This window comes from Anolis sagrei, chromosome 3, assembly GCF_037176765.1.
Source record: "Anolis sagrei isolate rAnoSag1 chromosome 3, rAnoSag1.mat, whole genome shotgun sequence".
In the NCBI taxonomy this organism is placed as follows: domain Eukaryota; kingdom Metazoa; phylum Chordata; class Lepidosauria; order Squamata; family Dactyloidae; genus Anolis; species Anolis sagrei.
In genome coordinates, this window is record NC_090023.1 from 128,370,156 (window position 1) to 128,387,214 (window position 17,059).

The 17,059-nt window shown below is 37.8% G+C and overlaps 1 protein-coding gene across 10 annotated transcripts in view; it reads right to left on the bottom strand.

Moving 5' to 3' along the window:
• The window catches only part of LMO7 (LIM domain 7), a 191,759-nt gene that overhangs the window by 19,073 nt on the left and 155,627 nt on the right, over positions 1-17,059 (bottom strand). For 7 of the 10 annotated variants that reach the window (XM_060769432.2, XM_067466897.1, XM_067466896.1 and 4 more), the window contains 8 exons: positions 15,166-15,280; positions 11,897-12,058; positions 10,790-10,971; positions 9,319-9,376; positions 7,322-7,378; positions 4,428-4,453; positions 2,876-2,980; positions 2,099-2,191 (listed from right to left, as the gene is read on the bottom strand). In XM_060769432.2, the coding sequence (XP_060625415.2) occupies positions 2,099-2,191; positions 2,876-2,980; positions 4,428-4,453; positions 7,322-7,378; positions 9,319-9,376; positions 10,790-10,971; positions 11,897-12,058; positions 15,166-15,280 (798 nt within the window). Of the gene's footprint in view, positions 1-2,098; positions 2,192-2,875; positions 2,981-4,427; positions 4,454-7,116; positions 7,159-7,321; positions 7,379-9,318; positions 9,377-10,789; positions 10,972-11,896; positions 12,059-15,165; positions 15,281-17,059 lie in introns of all 10 variants that reach the window. The other 3 variants (XM_067466894.1, XM_067466892.1, XM_067466893.1) reach the window with 3 other exon arrangements.

The window sequence follows — 17,059 nt, forward strand, 5'->3', positions numbered from 1 at the left end:
AAGTAGGAAATAAAACAAAACCAAATATTATAAGAGAGTTTGGTCTAGGATCAAGAAATGAAGCAAGAAAAATTTGTGAAGGCAACAGTTTGTTCACTACGAACATATACTTCAGGCATATAAAGCATATAGATGGCTGTATACATAGACATCACATGAGGGCCAATGTAGAATTCAGATGGACTACAACATTGGAAGAAGATGGAAAAGTTCCATTATCTCTGCAAGAAACAAGACCAGACAGAAGCTGCTAATATAAAAAACAGAGCAAAGAAGAACACATTCTTCCAGAATAAAACATAAAGAACATAATAATAATAATAATAATAATAATAATAATAATAATAATAATAATATAAATAACTTTATTTCTAGACTACCTTCTCTCTCTGAAGGGACTCAGGGCAGTTTACACACAAAAAAGGCAAGCATTCAATACCCCAAATAAGTAGAAACGCATCAAAAAATACAGAGCAATGCACAATAATAACAGTACACTTATAACAAAAAAAATTAAGCATCAAAATGAGAATGGAGTAAAATTAATCCAATAGGATATAATAACACTAATAACATGAATTAACATTAAGACATATACCTATCTTTGTAGAATTTAAAGTTAGGTAAAATTATATCTGTACTATTAAGCCTAATTGACCAGGAGCCAAAAAAAAAAAAACCCTCTGGACTAAAGCAATGAGCACTATGAACAAAGGATGTAAAACACACACACACACACACACACACACACACACTATCTGCAGCCAAAAAGAATGAAAAGCCTCACTGGATGGTATATTAAATTCTTCAAGCAGTTAAAGATAGGTAAGAAGCAAAAGTAAAAGGGGACAGAAAAAGAGCCTGCTCCCTGAATACAACTGTTTAACTACATAAAGGAGGGAGAAATCTATTATAACAGTCAATATAGGAAACTTAGAAGTCACAAACAGAAAGCCAGAACAGAGATCACTCCCACAAGACCTGAGAAACCAAAGAGAAATTTAAACCAAGAATGGGGATGTTCTATAACTAGAAGGGAAACACACTGCATGATGACAAAATAAAAATCAACAGGAACAATTGCTTTAATTTTATGTAAAAAAGATGTCAGGAGGACAGATTCATTCAGAGAGGAATCATTTGAAAATGAATCCACAATTTTAGAAAGAGAAGCGGAGCTGAACTGAAAGCACTGGAGAGAAATAAATCATGAAGAGAAGAAGGGACAGAGAATATGCCAAATGGTTTCCAGTTTGTAAGGGATCAGGCAAGGCTGTGTTTTATCATCATCTTATTTAACTTGTTGGGTGAAGCTGGAAGAAGGAAGATCAGCAATGTAAGTTAGCAAATGATATCATACTTATGACAGAAAACAGAAGATCTGGAATGATTTCTGAAGAAAATTGAGGAAGTGCAAATACAGTTTTACAGTTGAACATTAAGAAAACAAAACAATAAAGGCCACAAATTATTTAAATAGCTTTAAAGTAGACAATGAAGAAGATATGCATAGTTGTAAAACATGGACTATGAAGAAAGCCAAGAGGTGCTTCTAGAAAAGAGTTTTGTGATCAAATCAGCCCTAATCTCTTCGTGGAGGCCAAGACCATTAAATTAAAGCTGTCATACTTTGGACATATCACAAGTCATGACTGCTAATGCTTAGCAGAATGGGAGGCAGTAAGAAAAGAGGAACAGCACATTGCAGATGGATAGACTCAGTTAAGGAGCCCATAGCCTTGAGTTTCAAGATTTGAGTGGCTCTGTTGATGATAGAGTGAACTGGGTGTCTCCCATTCATAAGATAAGTCAAAGTCAACTTGACAGCAATTAACAACAATTGTACTCTTATTCACCTCTTCCTGTTCGGACTTCTCACACTCCTGAAGGATTAGTGCAACTGATAATACCTCAAGTCCTCAAGTCAGGACCCAGTCCCACTTGGAAGCCCCTCCTTTTCTGACCTAACACCCAGATGTATTGCAAAGGTGGAGTTAGTAGAGGAATTGGGATATAAAGGGGATTACTGATACTGGTACTTATGATAATCATTATTTTTTTTTCCAAAAATGTCAAACCACAAATGGATAGCTCTCACCTCATTTAAATATTGGCTGTTTTCCTGTTCTGCCTCTTGTTGAGCTTTCAGCCATTCTTCCTTCAACCTCTCTTGTTCACGCTGGTATTTTTCCTAGTTTGGGGGAGACGTACAAATAGATTTAATTACAAATATAAGTTGTATTATAAAGAACAAGATAAATCCAAAGTGGTAAAATGGTGGGACATCGTATCCTTTGATTTCAATGGACAAATAAATAAATGTGAAGGACAGGTTAGCAATGATGGGCTTATAAACATTTTTTAAAAATAGAGTAAAAAATCAAATTTTCATTTTTAAATTTAAATTTAGGAAATCACATTCTTTCAGCATCATGAAGGCAAAAGCAAACCCCTTTCTAAACAAAACATGTCATGAAAACCCTACAACAGATTCACCTTAGGGTTGCCATAAGTTGGGAAAGACTTAAAAGCATGCAACAACAGACTTATTTGAAATAAATTGAACACAGTATGGTTAGTTCCCAAATGAACATACATGCACAGGTTTAAAAACACATAATACTATAATATTATCCTGTTTAGTATTCATGATGTGAGTTTCTATATTTAAGTTCTCTAAATGGCATATAGTATGCACTTAGAGGCCTAGCAAGCAAATATCTTTAACAAAATTAATTGGAAATATGAAGAGAATTTGTTGCTGGCATAAATAGGGGGACAGTTTTATTTGATGGCCTCAGATCTCTGTTCAGCCTGGCAGGTTAATCTAGAACCAAGACTACAATCATGGATGTTGTGTCATTAAAATCCATACCTGAAGCAAGCGCTCCTGTTCTGCCTGCCACTTCTCCTGCCTTTTTCTTTCTTCTTCTTGATCCCAGGTCCAGCGGCTAGGGGCACTGATGGGTGGGACTGGGAGCTGCAACACATTAGAAACAAAAGTTTATCTACAGACATTTAAAAACCCTCAAGCAGAGAAGCAACCATATATATTTAGATCAGAATTAGACAAACCATATGGTATAAAGATTTCCAAATCCTGTATTTCCCTTGGATTCCCAAAATGTGAATGAAAAGGCAAGGAACTATGAATGTATTTCCTTCCTGACACTAATTTCTATGTTTCTTTCTTACCAGACTCACAATCCCACCTTCTTTCAACTTTAAAGTAGAGAGGAAGAACACAGGGTGGAGGGTGGCACATAAAACAATTGTTGCAGATAGAAGATGGATTCCGTCCCTCCCATGATGACCTCTGTAACAGGTCTGCTCTGCCCAATTTACCAGGTGGAGACGTTGCAGTGGCAGGCATCCTCCCACCTGCCATGGCACGGGTGGGGGGCTTCTCCTTCCCAGAACCCTCTTCGGCGATGGAAAAGTCCCCACCAGGTGGGCAGGCAGCCAATCAGAGACGGCCTCTGTTTGTCCCCAGATTGGCTGGGGCCAGCACCCCCTCCCAAAGTGTCAGACAGCCTTTTTAAGGCTGCACAAGGCAACACTGAGCAGCACACCTTCTGGTGTCCCATCTCACCCACCCTTCATAAGTGTTTTTTTCCCCTGTTTTATTATTTTCGTTGAGTTTTATTCCATTGTTACAACTTGCAGTCATGCAGCATGGGCCCTGGATCTGGCTTGCTTATTCCCTCCCCCCACCCCTTATTGGAGGGGGGAGGGTCTGGTGGTTTACCAGGAGTGAGGTGGTGATGGTGTCCCAGTATTGTGCTGGTTGGTAACAGCAGCACTCTCTGGTGTTGCTAAGTGGTATCAGTCAGCAGTGGGCTGCCTGATCCCGGATCCAGAACCCATGTAAGGTGTCCAAGCCTGTTTCTCTTCTGTAAGCAATAAACAAGTTATGGCCTTTTGTCATCCCAACACCATGTGTGTGTGTCGTAACTGGGTTTGCTGGTGGGAGACATAGTCACACATGCCCCCGCAAAAGGTGAAAAGACTTTGGGAAGGCTGTGTCTGACACACAGGCACTTTTTAAAAATACATACATTCCAGTAGGAGACAGAGGTTAACAATAGGCTGACAATGGTGTCCATGAACAAGAGTTAGATTTTATAGGAAAAAAATCATTTAAATAAGATAGAGACTGTTTAGTTCACAAAGCTAAACATTTCATGAAATGCTCTTTTCACACTTGAAGAAGAGGTTGGACTAGAGAGACAGAACAACACTACTTCTTGGGGGAATTATTTTTGGAATAATTTTCATGATTATGTGTTATATTTTTCTGTTACATATTACTACATCAATGTATGTTACAACTGCATTTTATTAATACTTATTTGCAGAAATACATTGTCATTACATTCTATTGTATTATTACATATTATCTCATACAGGAAAGCAGAATTACTTACATCAGGCATTGCAGGTTCTGAGCCTCCTTGAAGATTTAAAGTAGTCAGGAGAGCATTTAAAAAGAAAAAAAAAGTTTGTTAGTGTTACTCAAAAGATACCATAAATGATATAATAAACTGGGACCCTCAGTTCCCTTTATCAGGCCAAGGACTTAACAAATGTCTGGAGTCACATGAAACAAAAAAATTATACAAGCTTCTTTATGTTCTGGCTTTGACTTTTATCATCCGCTGGACATACCAGACATGCACAGCCTACATGGAAAACAATGAGATAGTGATGGTATGTATGTGACCCACCACATCAAGTGCAAACTCAGGGAAATCTGTACTTTTTCCAGACTGCCTCTGAGGCAGTTAAAGGAGTATTTTATCAGGGATCTCATATTTTCTTATCTTCCCCAGCTGTTCCTCCTTTAGAAGCTTCTGCCTGCATTATGTTAAAAAAAAAACCCCTGTAGGTTCTAGGAGCACATGTGCATGGTGATTGTATGAAGCATAAAGGCCTTACATATGCCCTTTTTTTTGTCGTGTCAGGAGCGACCTGAGAAACTACATATGCCCTGAAAGATATACTGACATGTTTGAAGGCAACCAGGAAAGGGAGGGGTATAGATAGCTTGAAATAAGGGATTGTATGACTGAAGAGCCGGTGTTGTCCGTAGACACTTCCAAGGTCATGTGGCCAGCATGATTACATGGAGCACCGCTACCTTCCTGCTGGAGTGCTACCTATTGATCTACTCACACTTGCATGTTTTTGAACTGCTAGGTTGGCAGAAGCTGGGGCTGTCAGCAGAAGCTCACGCTGCTCCCCAGATTCAAACCTGTGACCTTTCAGTCAACAAGCTCAGCAGCTCAGCGGTTTAACCCTCTACACAATCGGGGGCTCCAAAAAGAATATTTGTCTCCACATTAACAATGCAATGCCCTGTCCCTACCACACAAGTACTTTTAAAAACAAAGTGGTAACAACAAATCCACCAGCTAGAGCAAGCGTTTGCCACCAGCATTGCTAATAAAAATTGACTTCTACCACAACAGCATACCACTGAGCTGATAGATCATACATATGTACTCTCTCTTTTTTAAAAATGCTGAGCACAAATTTATCTTTGCAACAAAAGGTCATACTTAGCATATATTTCCCTTGTCAAGTAGGACTTCATTTTTATGCGTTCTTCCTACATCTCTCTTTATGCAGTGCCAAACTCAACAATATGTAACAGATGGGTGTTGTGCTCTTTGCTCCCTTATTGATAGTTTTATTTAGATTTAATGGAGCTGTAAGTCAGTGCAAACAGCTTCCAAAGAAGTTTAGAATTAAAATTTAAAAAAAACTAATTTCAATAAATAAATAAAAATCAATGGCTTCCCTATTCACACATACACATACTGGACCTAAACATGGAGAAAATGTTCAACTTTGAAAGAGCTGCTATGATTCTTACATCATTAGAAGCAAATAAATGAATAAATTTAATTAAATAATGTGTTATAATGTGAAAGCACGAATGTATTCACAAACATTAAGCCTAAGGGTATACAATATTTGTGCAACTATTTCCAAACAATAGAGAATGGATACTATTTGTATATAGGGAAATTAATAAATGTTGTAAAGATGCCAAAGTTGTCCTTTTGAACCTGTTGGTAGGCAGACTTCCTGAAATGGAAGATTAATTGTGACAGAAAGCACACAGAATCTGCTTAAAGAACAGACACCCATTTCCTTAACAATACAATGACCATGTGGACAAATTCTACAGAAATTGAGAGCAAGTTCCTTATTTTTCCAGCAGCCCTTCTTTTGAAGCACATCCTGTATCTGACTATCAGGTAAGATGAAGGACAGGTATGAGTAGCCCCAGGTTTAAATTGCTATTTACTCCTTCAATGGCTTTGTACATAATTCATGAAAAAATGCTGTCACAATAATGGGCTTCTCCAGAAGTATACAAGGAAGTTTGAGATGTCTGCTTTACTCCGATCAAACACAGCAAGTGATGCAATTTACTCAAAAGCCCATTTCTCCAGCTCTTCCAAATAAGGCCTAAGAGGAGTATTTTGTTATTTTGTGCAGAAACTTTACTTTTAAGAAAAATAAATGACGATAAAAGGAACTTGCATATTCAAGGAAAACAAGACACAAAATAACATATAATAAAGTTATAGTAAGAGTGATGTGTTGTCTTAATCACTACTTCAAAACACTCCAGGTGCAGAAAAAATATTGGAATATATAAAACAGCTGGATGCAAATTACTGAAGTGGAAATGAATAGAGTGAAATGTAACATGCAAAGCACAGCAATAGCAGTCTTGGAGGACCGTGACAAACTGTTGAAGGCCAAGAAATCCTGCTATTTCTATTATTTCTTTTTAAGGAAATGTTTAATATTTGCCAATTGCTATGACAGATATATTTTCTTTGTTATTCCACACTTGCCTGTGAATTTCATAATAAATATCAATCCCACCAGGAATCAAATTAAATCTGAAAGTCTCTTTCAGCACAGCAATGTAGCAAACTAAATTTTAGTAGTTTGCTCAGCATTGTGGCTTTTTGTAGAAAAGCTAGAAATCTCAACAGGTTTCTGAACTCCACACTTTTCTGCAGTTGGGACAGCATTTGAACACATCAAGAGAGTAAAGGTTTGAGATACAGAGGAACACACAAAGCCCATTACCACAAAGGTAGACCCATGAATTGTAAGAAAAACCTGATGACCCTGGGGAAAGAATGGAAACAGATTAAGCTAGTTTGGCATGACCACAACCACCAGTGACTGAAGAAGCTTAGAACCCAACACCAGAAACTAGTTAAGAATGATGTACAGAGGGGAACAATTTCATGGAAGTACATGAAATGTTGGCTTTGGAGTTTGGTTTTACCTTGTTCAAAAAACTGTGATCGTCTTTTTAAGTTTTTCAAAGAAATAGGTTCTGTGTCTATTTGAAAAAAAATATGAAGATACAAAAGATGTGAGAGTGGTGTGGACTGGTTTTATTTCCTCTCCATCCACTGGATAAACAACTATTCAGTGCACCCAACTGAAACTGTATTGAAACAAACATCTTAACCACTTGTTAATAGCAGCACACGATTCTTTGAAGCACGTCATAGGTCTCCGCACATTATGGGTATGCTTTCAAGGTGCTTGCCAATTCAGATTATACACTATTGTCGTGAGTTGAGACATAGCCACAGAAAAATTGGGTGCAGGCCATGAAGTCTTTATCTCCCAGGAAGCTCCTCAGAGGACCTGCCCGTATCTCTGAATGGCGAGTCCTTTAGACAGGGCTGCTCTGAAGATCCCTCAAAAGGTGCCCTGAATCCCTTAGCATGGCATACAGAACTGTGCAAACTAGAGACCTTATCACATTGGGATATAATCTGTTTATATCAGTATGCATCCCATATTTTTTAGGACTAGATGCATACTGCATTGAGACATGATGAATACTCTTCTCATCACACCTGATTATTACAATTCTGATTATTTGAAATACTGCACTTGGACTCCTCACACCACAGAAGGCTGGCTCCTCCCAATCCATTCAAAACACGCCCTACATCACACTTTGACCTTTTTAGAAGTATCGTTGCTGATGGGATGCATACATATTTTCATATCACACACAAAAAAGCACTTCAGCAATGGAAGAATGTGCAGTATTTCAAAAAACACAATTACAATTCGATCTACAAATCATCTGTTTCTGCAATGCTCTCCAGATGGAATTTGACGGGATGGGGGAAACATGTGATGGGACCTGTTCAAAATCATTCTCACACAGTCTCAAAAATAGAGTATTTCCTACTGTGATAACGTCCTAAGTGGTATGTTTAAAGTCTGTAAAGATACTTTACTTAGAATAGAAACATAGAATTGGAAGAGACCTCATGGGCCATCCAGTCCAATCCCCTGCCAAGAAGCAGGAAAATTGCATTCAAATCACCCCTGACAGATGGCCATCCAGCCTCTGTTTAAAAGCCTCCAAAGAAGGAGCCTCCACCACACTCCGGGGCAGAGAGTTCCACTACATGGTTTAGTGTTTATAGACTGTTTATTCTAGCTCTCTTTCAAGAAGAATATAAAGAACTACCAAGTATTTTCCAGCAAAGGCTGGCTTTTGGTCAATTTTTATAGGGGCCAGCACTGTGTGCCCTTGGATCTGCAAATTTAGTTCTTCTTGATATCGGAAGCTTCACTTCAAATCCTTAAGCTATAATGCAGCAATTAGAAAAAGTTCCCATGTGCCCAGGCACCATTTGCATATCATATCACAGTAATAAATAGGAAACACAAGTGATCACTCCCACATTTCTATTACATGACATGATACCCTTCTTTGTGTTCCTTAAAAGGCTAAATATTTACAAATGAGACATAATAGCAATATGAGAGATAATAGCAAACACAGTCCGTCTTGACTGCTTGACATTGACTTTCAGAAAAAGGAGGCTTGTAAAATATTGTCCCTTCCCCAGCAAAGGTGAGACATACACAGCAAAAGGCACACAATCTCACAAACTTGTAACAACTTTCACTCCAAAAGTGGCTGCTTAGTGTTAAATTTCTGCTTTTCCCTCGTTACTTTTCTCTTTTTCTCAAATCCCTTCTCCATAGTCAATCATGCAGAATAAATGAGTTGGCTGTAATGCTGTTCTTTAAACATACAATACATACAATACCGCTCAAACAAAAGCCCTATTTCCTTTGGTAAGTAGCTACACTTACAAAAATTACATTTTCATGGGAAAATCCTGTTGTAACTGTACCCAGTGTATCATTATTCCAGGTATAAAGCAATTCCGAGTATATATTGCTCTCTTTAACAACAGACAGTTTCTATAATAAGCAAGGGAAAACTGTGGTGGTTTTTACCTTTTTGCTCATTAGAACTGGTATCTCCTAGCAATCCGTTGACTTTCACTTCTGGGGCCTGAAAACATAAAGTTAACATATCATTATAATACCATAGCTTTAACATCACCTCTCACTGAATTGTGCAAGGAGATAACATCTGGTTGTCGCACTTCTGAGACGCCAAGCAACCTGAAGTATTAATGACTAGCTGAAAGATGATGCTTTGGAAAGCTGCAATAGTAATTTCTGTACTTACCACTTAAGATTCCATTTAATTTTTATGTACATATTAGAAATTACATTGAGCAAACCTCTTCTGAATTATCACAGTAAAAATGCAGGAGAGGTGAGGGAGGAAAATTAAAGATGGTATTTACTTTATAATTGGTGGAGAACTCTATTATGTGTTGCCCATGGTGAAACGGAAGAGTTCAGAGTAGCATCACACAGATGCAGAAATGGCCAGTCCAAGCTTTTAGCTGCCTGAGCTGAAGCACAAGATCGTGCCCCATCCTTATACCATGTACATGAACTGGTTGGACTGCTAGTTCCGTTAAATTAATAATTTTCCTTAGCACATCAATATATCTCGCAAGGAGCTAAGGAATTAACTCTCCTATACTCGTAAAACACATATCAAAAAATTCTGGCTACAGTATGTTTACATAAACCACAATTGTGTTTAAGTTTGCTAGCTAGCCATAGAATACATTTGACAGTAGCCTTAGGTGATACATTTTCCTTAACATAAACAGAACTTGGAAGTGTCTTAACTTTTGATACATTCAGATTTTCTAGGCATTGGTTGATGTATATATCCCCTGATTAAATGGCTCTCTGTACTTGCCTAACTTCTGTTCAGATCATATCCACAATGAGCTTCTGTCAAGGAACTGCTTAACTCAGTGATTCCCAACCTGTGGTCCATGGACCACCAGTGGTCCACAAGAACTAAAATATGGTCTGCGGCCTCACCATTACTACACCATTGCAACAAGAGCCACTGGTCTCACAAAACCCTCGAATAGTGCCAAGGGTTATCATATATGGTTTTCTGTGGACGAGCAGAAGGCGACTACTGGATGGCATATGTTCTTTATCACAAACTAGAGCTTATCTGGTCTATCCACTGCAATTTTCTGAATCCACACCCTAAATAACCAAACCAAATCTAAAACTGATTCGTAACACTTTTGGTACTAATATTGGACAGTGGTCCCTAGTCAAAAAAAGGTTGAGGACTACTGGTTTAACTAAGTAAGAAAACCCACTATTTATTGCTTTGCTACACAGAAAAAATATGCTTTTAAAAAGATGGTTGGGGCTAACTTAAAGACAATTCTGTCTCTATCTTATTTCTAATTATCTTGTAATACAGTAACAAAATACATCAAATGTGTTGTGTCTGGTATTCAATTTCATTGGTATCCAGAGATTGAGGAACCTCTCCCACATAGAGAAACAGACACACATAAAGACATGCACTCACTTCATTCTGGATATTGTTGTGAGAGTCTTTCTGAGATGATTGACTTTTGGGTGAAGTGTGGTCTCCAGACGTTGCATCTATCCACTTGTTTTCAGGTGTACCTACAATGTTGGTAGCCATACTGGTCAGATTGAGGATTTTGTGCCTTGCATATGGCAGGGAAGGCTGGTCTTTGCCCCAGTCTGATTGGCATGTGGAGACCAAACAAATTGAAAAAGTAGGCAGGAGGATGTCAAGGTATAAAAGAAAAAAAATAACAAAAATTCATCCAAACAAAACAGAAAAAGAAAAAAGGTAGAAGGACAGCTGAAGAAAGAAATGGATTAAAATTTCAATGTTTAGAAACTGGTTAGGGCTTTTATGAATAGACCGCCTTCCCTCTAAAAAGCAACTGTTAGTCAAATGCAGGCACAATATACAGTAGCAAGTTTACTAATACTTTACACAGAAACAAGTATGTATTACAATGGTTTACTACAGTATTTCTTCAACTGTAAGATGCCATCAATTGTAAAATGCACCCTAATTTCAATAGCACCAAAACTACAAAAAAATATATAGGATGCACCTGTAATTCTGAGATATGCCCAATTTTGGGAGATGTTTATATAGCAAAAAAATGTCTGTCTCAGAATTGAAGAAATACAATCATTTCTTCTAAAAAGAACTATAATTTCAAGAGGGAAGAAGATCGATTTCTTCATACAGATGCTTTTGCTGCTAATGGAGCCACAGAACTAACAAAATGCATTTTGTTATTTCGTGAGGATAGAAAAAGGAAACAGTGGGGATCTCTTTTTTTAAGCCTATTGAGCACAAGAGACACCAAGTACATTTCTTCTCAACAGGTTTCTCTCCAGTTTAAGGAAAGTAGACTTGCTAGTGCAGGCATATACATTTTAAATTGCAACAGCATAAAAACAAACCTTTTAAAAGCTACAAAAGCTATATTCACCAAAGCAAAAATACTAACAGAAAACAAATATTTTGTCCAAAAGGAATTGTTGCAACAGGTTCCGGGAATACAGGATTCCTCCACCAGAAGAAGTTTACAGACAAAGAACAGGCACCTTGCAGATCATGCAGTCAGCCCAAGCAAGAACTCACCCTTCTTTCCATATCGTCTGACATCCATGACAAGGGATCCCGTTTCTAGTGAACCTTTGATGGCTGCGTCCCACTGGCTTTGGTCCATGCATGAAACGTCTGTGCCATTGAGGGACAGGATCTCATCATCAACATTCAACTGACAAAAGTCTGCAGGGCTACCTGGAATTAGATAAATAAAAGAGGCATCCACATCTACACCTCCAACTTCATAGTATTAGTTAAATAAAAAAGGCCCTATTGAAATAAGATTATTCTTATTTGTACCAGGAAACTATTTTTTTTTCCTTTACATGAATCCTCTAGGCAGACAGTGGGGTAGAGAACATTATTAGACTCCAGTGATTACACTGGCCAACACACCCTTTGAAGCTTCAAATGTTAGCCCTGTTTCTGAGTATATTTGATATATTGATTCCAAAAATGGCACCCATTTCCCCCTATCTGCTCTAGTTTTTGAGCTACAGATGCCACATAGTGGTCACCATCTGCTCATCCATAGAAAATCATGCTAACCCTATCAAAGAAACTAGAGCGGCTGTGGTCTATCCAATGCAATTTTCTGAATCAGCACCCCAAATAGCCTTAGGAACAGGCCTAAAAACCAAGACATCAAGAATTCTTTTTTGGTTGGGTTGTGTTATTAGCAACATCTAAAATCTTCATCAGTAGATCACCAATTTTGAAAAGGTTAGAAAAGAATGCAGGTAAATATAAAAGGGTCTTAATTGAACTTTAGAATGACTCCTATAACTAACCAAAGAGAATTGATATGAAAACGCAAGTGGTACAAAAAAAAATTAGTACTCTACTATGTATATAAATACATAATTAGGACACCAAGACTGATTTTATACTTTTGTTGACATAATCACTAATTTGAATTATTGAGTTCTTACAAGTGACATTGAAGTTCCTTTCTTGCATAAAGAAATGGGACAAACAAATAAATAATAATATAGTAATATATCACCCTTCCTGAAACTTATCAATACATAAGAAGTTTTAAATTAAGAGAATTTATGTCTGTAATTTAAGAGGTTTTGATCATGACAATCAATATCAAATAACTGCTATTTTTATTTGACTACTTAGTTGTTAAAGATCCCCATGGTGGCACTACTTTTCCATGGTGGTGGAACTGTGCACTCCTCTGAGATACGAGGTCATATGATGGCAGCAGTGCTATTGATATGCTCTATCATGTCAGACAGCCTTTTGCTAAACATTCAGATTAAATGTGCCAAACATCTACTGAGTAGCAGCAACAGGGAGGGGGAGGATTGACTCTGGCATGGGATCTTTCAGTGGCAGCATAGCTAAGCCTTGAGAGTATTGGGCAGAAGAACATAATGATAAACCACTCCTGAAACCTTGAAAACCCTCCGATGAGACAGCCCAAAATAGAACAAGAGAATGTGTCAGAAGATGAGATACCCAAATCAGAAGGTAATCAACAAGCTACTGGGGAAGAGCAGAAAATCATTCAGAGGTGAAAGGAAAGTTCAGAGTTGCACAACACATATCATAGAAACATGGAACGCAAGTCACATGAATCAGTGGAAGTCACACTTTGTAAAACACAAATGGAATACCACAAATATAAGCACCATAATGCTTGAAGTGACTGAGTTAAATGCAGAAGAAATAATCAGCAACCGTATGTTTTAATCTATAAATATAGTAGATGACAATGTAATGCAACAGCCAGATTTTTTTTCTCTCATCCAGTGGTTCTCAGCCTGTGGGTCCCCAGATATTTTGGCCTTCAACTCCCAGAAATCCTAACATCTGGTAAACTGGTGGGATTTCTTGGGAGTTGTAGGCCGAAACACCTGGGGACCCACAGGTTGAGAACCACTGCTCTAGTCCAAGAAGTCAACAGAATGGTTAGCAAGTAGTATGATGGAAGTTAGTGAAAGAGGAAAAAGCCTTTCTATCAAATCTGGAAGTCTTACTTAAATGAGAAAAATTAAAGGAATGACAGGAAAAACAAACTAACCAATGCAAGCCTTTACAAAGGAAAGACCAACAAACAATGAGGAAAGCAAAAAAAAAAAATTCTAAGGGACCTAGTGATAAAGAAGGAGGAATTCTTTAAATATACCAGGAGCAGGAAACCAGCTATGAAGTCATTTGGTCAAGAACATAACTGAATGGGTATTACATGAGTTGTCACAGCTGGAAAAGAATATATAGCTGAAAACAAGTAAAGAAAAGAACAAGGGAAATGATCAGGGGACTAAATTAGCTGTCCTAGGAGAAAATGTGACAACATCTGGGACTGTTTTGCTTAGGAAAATGGGAAGAGGAGAGAGAGGGGATGAAGACAGCCAGTATAAAATGCATAAAATTAGGCATAGTATAGAGAAAGTACATATAAAATAGGTTTTGTCCCTTACTTGTAATACTTGAATCCACAGCAGTGAACACAAGCCAAATGCAGGGATTAAGGACAGATAAAAGAACACTTCTTCATGTAGCACATAGTTCAACAATATTATTTATTTATTTATTTATTTGCATTATTTCTACCCCGCTCATATCAGCCCGGAGGCGACTCAGAGCGGCGTACACAATCGGCACAATTCAATCCCATAAAAATATATACATTGATAAACAAAAGAACCATTATAGTGCAATAAGACATAAGACAGTGCATAATAACAATATTAAAAGCTAAAAATTATATCCTCTCATTCAAGTCCTTATAATTTACTATCATAAAATGTAGCAATGGCTGCCAACACAGGTAACTTTAACAAATTCATGACAGAGTTAGCAGCTACCAGCCCTGATGCCTATCTACATCACTTCCAATATCAGAAGCAGTTTGCTCTGTTATTGGGGAGCAAGAGGGTACTGCTGATACCTTTGGGTTCTGTTGGTGGCCTTCCTACAGGCATTGGGTTGGCCAATGAATGACCAAACTGTTGAATGAAATAGGTATCCTTAGTTGTGGATCTTCTTATGTATAAGAACGTTTAAATAAAAGTTGGATTGCATACATATGGAAAAGTTATCTGCAGTGTATTTTAGACTTTCTTAACCCTTCTGAAATTATAAGAAGGGAAATCATTGACATTCTATATGATTTGACATGATCTCATATTTGAATGTGAATAAAAGAAAAAAATAAACATTAATCTTACAGCATTTTTGCTATACTATTCACATTTGTTGGGGTTTTTTTCCAGGTTCTCCCAATCCACTGAAGTCAGCTGTCTAATTTTCAATTAATATTCTAAAGGCAAAATATGAATGTTTACCTTCTTCTATTGATTTTACAAAGACTCCGGAAGGATTTTGCTGTATTTCAAACCCAAAGCTCCGACTGCTGCCTGGTCTCTGGTTTATACTGATTCTCATATCACTGTACTGGTCCTATGAAAAAACAAACAAACATGACACTGTAGTATCTGGTGTCACAGGTATCTACCTGAAACAAAGTCTATCCTCTAAATAAATGAAGCTACTTACAAATGTTGACATTTTAATTATCTGTGGAGCAGCAAGAAGTGTTTTCTGCACTAGGAAAGCTGGTTAGTCCTTTGTCTTGGCAACTATGTAGGTGCATGTTCATAGAAAACTATTATTAGGTACTTATGTAATGTGATGAGACTATTACAAGAAAATTCTTCAACTGATAGAAAAGTAAGTTTTAATACGCACAGCAAAATCATGCAATTTGGCTATCAGAAAAAACTTGAATAGGAACCTTTTTCATCTCTTCCCCCTAATAATTAGGATATAAGAAGAAAATGTCTTTTTATGATAAGCAGTCCTTATGTGGACAGGTGTTTAAGATACCGGGAGACTGTAATTATTGTTAAATGTGTAATTTCTGTATCAGAGTATCAGTATCCAAGCTCTCTTTACTGGTGTTTTTCCCCAAACACAGAGGAATTCACAGTGATATTAACGTGATTAAGTTCTAGCTTTCCTTTTAACTTCGACTGAGCGGCATTAAAGGAAGAGGATTCTGAATGCATATATTAGAAAAAGGTAAATTTAACCAAGTAACAACAACAACAACAACAACAACAACAACAACAACAACAACAACTTTATTTATACCCCGCCACCATCTCCCAAAAAGGACTTGGGGCGGCTTACAGAAGCACATTAAAGTGCCAAAAACACATAAAATGCAGGTAAGATCCCAGCAATGTATTAGACAATGACAATATCAGTTCACATAAGACAACACATCACAAAAAATAAAAGACCAATCCCAACTAAATCAATAAAGCATATTGGCATTAAAATGAATAGTACAACATCCCAGCCTCAGCCCAAATTCGACCGTTAAAGTGCCAGTGTCAATATTACATTGTTTGGTCCTTAGATTAGCAGATATCTTAATCATTTCCAAAAGCCTGCCTGAAGAGCCATGTTTTCAGCTCTTTGCGAAAACATTGTAGTGTGGAGGCAAGCCTAACATCCCCGGGGAGGGCATTCCAAAGCCAAGGGGCCACCACTGAGAAGACCCTCTCTCTATTCCCTACCAGCTGCACTTGAAATAGAGATGGTACTGAAAGAAGGGCCTCCCCGGCTGATCTTAGAGCCCACGCTCTAGGGGGAGATGCGGTCATGAAGATAGGATGGGCCTGAACCATGTAGGGCTTTCTAAGTAATAACCTGCACATTGAATTAGGACCGGAAACTTGTTGACAGCCAGTGGAGCTGCTTCAAAAGGGGCATGGTATGCTCCCTATAGCTGGCCCCGTTCGTAATCTACTAGATACATTTTAGAAGATAAATGCAATTCTTTATTGTAAAGCAGCCTCTCCTTTCTTAAAAAGACACCAGGCACACATTTAAAAACAATGCCCTTCCCCAATAACAAGTGTGTGTTACCTTTATCTGAGCAGCAGTAACAATTCTAGTCTCGTGGTATTATTAGCATGCTAAAGCGAGCCAGGCTCAAATTTCTGCTTCCCAGAGGCTCAAGCGCAATGGAACAATTACCTTTGCTTCAACTCCTATCAATATTCCAATAGCTGTTTTGCCTATTTAACAATGCACAGAATCAATAGTTTCTTTATGACTGCAGATTTCAGAATATGTTTACACACATCCCCCAATGAAATGTTTGTAGAGAACAAACAGCAGAGGGCTGTTTGTTTTTACATAGGCTCCCTGGAAACATTAGGCTGGCCA